The 6,000-nt window shown below is 43.5% G+C and overlaps 1 protein-coding gene across 6 annotated transcripts in view; it reads right to left on the reverse strand.

Annotated features, from left to right (window-relative positions):
* The window catches only part of MSRA (methionine sulfoxide reductase A), a 389,740-nt gene that overhangs the window by 284,871 nt on the left and 98,869 nt on the right, over positions 1–6,000 (reverse strand). The window contains exon 1 of one of the 6 annotated variants that reach the window (XM_085896798.1): positions 448–490. The exons of the other annotated variants lie outside the window; for them this stretch is intronic. Coding sequence (XP_085752924.1) covers positions 448–475 — 28 coding nt within the window. The 5' untranslated portion in view covers positions 476–490. Of the gene's footprint in view, positions 1–447; positions 491–6,000 lie in introns of those variants that run through there. 6 annotated transcript variants of the gene reach the window in all.

Below are 6,000 nucleotides of genomic sequence, written 5' to 3' on the forward strand. Positions count from 1 at the left end.
GGAAGCCGATTCTCTCAAATTGAGCAACATTATTCTCTGAGCTGTTCTCCATTTAATATCTTTATGATATTAACAGTCACATAAACCAGATGCAAGCGTGGTAAATTCTAATGACTGTACAAGGGATTCCATTGACGTTTTGGTGGAAGAGTATACAGTTAGCATCAGAGTAGGTGCAAGAAAAACACTGAAAAATAAATGAATGCAAAAAGGGTCTTCGATAAACCGCAGTCAAAGTTGAGACCGATAAAGGAGATGAATACAGAGCATGCAGAATGAAACAGATGCACTGTACATGAATCAGAAAGATATCAAGAGGAGATTAACATTGTCGAGCCTTGGCAACAGTGATGCATCATGATCCAACAAATGGGTAAGACCAACTGATCAACTAGTAATAGGTGAGCAGACGTTAAACCCTAGATCACAAACACATGCTGTACACACCTTGAGAGATGGGGAAATAAAATTCCATGGCCCCCAACTGCTCCAAACCCACGGTTATCCCAATCCCCACCTGCTGCGAACAACTCTCCAGCTATCAAACACCTACATGAAGCCTCAAAGAAATGCAACACTTCCTGCTGCAGATTGCCCTCTCCTACCGGTGCCAATGCCATTTTGGGTCATCTTGGCAGCCATCAACAGAAGTAAATGCATTTTTCTCTTCCTCCCTACAAAAACCCCATCACCTGCAAAGCAAACACTCAACCCCTCCTCGCTGTACCAATGTTCCATCTGAGCTTCCAATCACTGCGCAATGGGCCTTTCATCGAGCCTTTCCCATATGGCCGGTGGCCATCATTCATATTCATGGTCCCACTTGCAAGGCCGAGCAGGTACGTTCTGCAGTGGATGTTGCGAAACGCGTCATCGGAGCCAGAGGGGAAAAGGCAGACAAATGCTGAGGGCCAGAAATGATACAAGGATAAAATCTGTGGCTGAAGCACGCACGCACGCACGCACGCACGCACGCACGCACGCACGCACGCACGCACGCACGCACGCACGCACGCACACACACACACACACACACACACACACACACACACACACACACACACACACACACACACACACCTCCATAAAAAGGCAATAAAGATGTATTTGGGAGTGTGGGAAGACAAAGATGTGTGAATAATGGTCAGCTGTTACAGAATATTCAAATTGCTTAACTGGCAATTACTCTCTCTTATCGTTGGTGCAGCGAGTGCCAGAGAGAGCCATTTGGTGCATTTTCTCACGTTAAAGTAAATTACGATATTCAGTGGACACAGGACCAAAATAAATCCGTCTTTTTGGACGATACAAGTCACATATTTAAATGGAGCACCAGGAATGTTTTGTGCAATACATACCGTCTTGTATACAGCGTTTGTTGGTCACAAAATAATTTGGAATGACAGAAAAGTAAAGGATAAAAAGGGAAGGAAACAGAGAGACATGATAAATTAGGAACAAGATGGCGCATTCACAATGAAACCACCAGTCAAACGGCTGCAGCAAAACACAAGAGGTGCGCGAGGGGTGGTTGATTCAATGTGTCGGAAAGCCACAAGGTTGTGGCAGGGTCCATGATTTTACAATAGGGCATTAGAGGCACACTTGGAGAAGAAGCGAGAATCACACCCACCAGGAGCGTTAAGAGTTAAGTCTCATGACTGGCCTGTGCAGCTTGCAAATTATGGACAGCGACGGGCACAGTTGCCGGGAGCTTATCATTCAGGAGTATGCGACAAGAATGCATCCAATGGCCTTCTCTTACTGCAGTTCAAGGACGCTAATACGTTTATGTCAAAGCGGCAGATAGATATCTCAAGGTTTCAAAATAAAAACCTGAACTGCACAGGGAGGGGAAAGGAGGGAAGGGAGGGGGGGGAACGATGTTGAATGAACGTTGAAATGACGCCGGGTGTAGAGCATTCAATTTTGAACACCCACCAAGCAATGTCACATCAATCCAGCTTAGGTGTGATTTATGAACCTCCTTCAAGACAAAAGTTCTGAAATCAGTTCCTTGTGAACTGAGCGAGACAAATATTCAGCAAAAAAAAAAATAATAAAATAACTGCTAACAAACTGCTTTCAGTTGCTGTTCACCGGCTTTGGCTGGTCTTTAATCAAATAGACTACAATGAGCATTCCACCAACAAATCAGCATACTCTAGAAAAATGGACGCAGTTAATTCCAAAAACTCAGAGAATCAACAAAAACAATTGAAAGCAGAACCAAGAGAATGCTTTTCCCATTCGACTCGACATGAAACTCCACCATCGAAACTCTAAAGTTTCCCAGCAAGCCTCAAAGAATGCGCTGGCGGAGCAACACCCATCCGCCAAAAGAGGTTTCCCCCAAGGCACGTGGTGTGACATCTGGTGGCTGTGCCAATGTTTCTCTGTGCCAACACCCACCATCATACCCTCATCAACCCCAACCCTTCTTCCAACATTATATAGAAGTTCCAATGCACAGTGGGACACCAAGCCAACGGCCGATAAACCAAGAGTCTTTCCAAAATAGCTCCACACGACCACCCTGGAACGATTGCTGCGAGTGGTGAAAAATTTGCACCCATATAGGTTTACACACCAGATTCAGCATATATGGACTTTTGAAAACTCTGAGCAGTCTTTTATAAAGCACCAATGGTAAAGACAATTATACAAATATCTCAGGAAGCAGACATACAAATAATATCTTCTGGAAGTAATCATCTTCTGATGCTGAAGATGGAAGACTGGTTCTTTCACAGCCACAAAAACACAGCACATTCATAAAGAATAACATGTGCGCAGAACGACAAGGAAGAACAAAGCCAACCATGTTTATTCCAATGCAGGGGATAGCAGCCGATAAAAGTGTCCGCAATGCGAAAATCCCTCACGGCACCAACGTGACCAGTCCAGAAGTGTTGGCACGGCCACGGGCAGGTGGCGCATATGGCGGCATGTGCCGGCAGCAAACGATGTCGGAATAGTGGAAGGATTCCAAATGCCACGCGTGTGCCAAGTCCCACAGAAGCCTTAATCCTCGACATGAGCCAAGCCATGTGGGAACTGCAGGGTAGCTCTGTGCCCTGCTCCATTTGCTGGAACCGCATCAAAATATCCTCATCAGTGAAGCAAAAACAGGACAGCAGCACCTGTGAGCTTTGCAATTGGGCAAGGTGGTCATCTGACATGCAGCAATATTTTGGTCATAGTTGCAGGTCTTCAGTAGTTCTGGCAAACAGTATTAGTGTCATCTGCAAGTGCTGTTGAACAGCTAATATAGGTCTTCACTTCACTGCCAACAGACAGAACCCAATGTGCTGGATGCTTTCAAGCTTTCAAAAAAAGCTTGAAAGCATCCAGCACATTGTGGCATGAATCCTTCGGAAAGCATGGCATGAATCATCTTGGAATTTTCTTCACCTACTATTTTAGCCTTCGGTCAATAAAAAGAAGAAAAAGACTGCAGCCCTACTCACTTCCATCAGATTATTGTTGATGCATTTAGAGCAGGGCAGCATTTCTCAGGATATTTGCAAGCTTCCATCAATTCCAAGGTATAGAAAAGGCACAACAGCACATCAGTTCCTTTGCATTTACAATGCCAGCTTGTAGGGTGGTGGCACGCCCATACCAGCTGGCATCCCAGTGACCATGCCCATTCGCCCTCCCCAAGACAGATCGAAACACTTTACCGAACTGGTCTTAGATGTTAATCCACCATGAGATGCAACCAAAGCTGGCCTTTTATAGCGCTCTGCAACCGAGTTCCAACAACGCTTCTATATGTGGCACGATTGCACCAGAGATAAAAATGGTGACTTAAGGTCGCCAGCTCATGCTATTCCACTATTACATCCAAACGTTTGGCCTGGGTATACATGCCAGTTCATCTAAGAGATAGCGAGCCATACTCTACCAAGTTCAATTCCTCTCCCCCTGACACCAATTACCAAGCCTAGTACCAAGAGCCACAAACAGTGGGCCAGATTGAGACTACAGTCAGGCCAAGAGCATCCTGGATTAGCACAAAGGGCGGACGGGTACCATCGTAGAAAAAGAAATGGATGGGAGGTAAAATAAATGGTGCAAGGTGGGGGCTTCCGAGGGAAGAAATTTGGGGTTGTGTTTGAGGAGGAAGGGGTTGAAATTGTGGAATATGGAGTGAGGGGAGGGGAAAGCATAAGGATCACAGAAGCACAGCATACCCTGACTGGGGTTTATGTATATTTCATGAGTGCATGCTGCCAGACAATTATTCATATTCACAAGCCGTTACCAGCAATGTCCTCCATTAGTGGGCATTGCTGCTGGCTGCATTGCCAGGACAGAAAAATAAATATCTTCGGACTCTAAATGCCTTCACATCGTACATCAAGGCTCAGAAATGTAGAGACACTCAATATGTACAAGTGCAAGACGACAGTAGAGATAAGTGCCTCTTCTTCTTCTGCTTTCAAATTTCAGAGGTTAAAATGCCTCTCATCACATAATTTCTATGGGTGGCATGCAAAGTCGAGTCTTTCATTGCTTTTGGAACAAAGAATCCCATATAAATCAGCATTGAGCAAATTAATACAAATTCCTACAAACAAACAATGCCAATTATTAACATGCATATAAAAGAAGATTCCATACTCAGGAAGAACGACAACAGCACTCCGTTAAGCGTATCCCTCCACCAGGCTGAACAGTTTAAGTTTTGTATCCCACTGATAGCCTGGATCTTATTCCAGACCTGAACCAATATAGAATCTACTTGTTCTCATCACCTATTCAAATCATTCAAAAAGTTTCGTCAGAATCCATCATCCACAACTTTTTGAAATATTGTGCTATTTATTGGTTTTTAGCACTATCTCTCAATGGTGAAGAATTACTTAAGAAATTCTTGTATCCGGATCCGGATCTTCACCAAAATCTCATCAGTTTGTCCTGTCACACATCCAACCTGCCCACAAAATTTTGGCCAAATCCATCCAAACAGACAAACAGACAAACAGACAAACAGACAAACAGATGTGAAAACACATCCTCCGTATATCTTCATTGGTGGAGGCAACAATCCCCATCCTTCCAGAAGTGTATTGAGAGCAATTGGGGTGGATGCTGGTGGTGACGTCACTGATAACAGGGTAAGGCTGAGCAAGAGTCCATTTTGTCTGCTCAGAACAAAGGAATAGCCACGATCAATGATGGACTATTGTTGAAACATCAAGTATGTAAGTACTGTATTTTCGTTTTAACTGGCATATTATTGATTCATAAAAGTCACAGAGAAAAATTAGAACATTTCAAGCAAATATAAGATAAAAAAAAACAAAATTAAAAGAAAAAGAAAAGCAGTCACTCAAAGTGCTTTTCTACCACACTTCATGGTATGATGGAAATGTACTCCATTGGTGCTGCATCCAGAATTTTTGTACAAACACTTTCAAATCTCCAGCTGTTCTTGCAATGACACCGAATGATCAAAATGAGCCACACGGTGCCAAATGCAATATCAAAAACAGCTTCCAACTGCCGACGTAGCTCTGACATTCCACAATGATTTCAAATCAGGTTTGGTAAGTTATCAATAGAGAGATAGAGAGATAGGGAGATAGAAAGATCATCCATGTCTCCACTTTGCTTCCTATGATACCCATGTGTACAGTGAAAAATATGACAGTGCTGTGGTCGGTCCATATCATCGTCTGCCGATGTCCCCTATTTAAACCCTGGCTGAATGCAAGTGTAATTTTATCCCGAGACTCGTGAAAACCAGTCTCAGGTAAGTCGTAAAAATTATTTGAGAAAAGAACACTGAACTCGAACAGTTGAAAATAAAATAATAAACACAAGAGAAAGCTGTCACCAGGCCTTGGCTTGACAACGTTATTGCCAGTCAATGATTGTTGTCGACTGAATATTGATGTCACTTTTGTGCTGCTATTTTTGCATTCTCAGAGTGAGGTGTGACTCAAAGGTGCTCATTAAGAGCTCAACAGATGCCAAATACTGGATACA

The sequence above is a fragment of the Eptatretus burgeri genome, chromosome 1, assembly GCF_056783735.1.
Source record: "Eptatretus burgeri isolate ZD-2024b chromosome 1, Ebu_testis_v1, whole genome shotgun sequence".
Classification (NCBI taxonomy): Eukaryota; Metazoa; Chordata; class Myxini; order Myxiniformes; family Myxinidae; genus Eptatretus; species Eptatretus burgeri.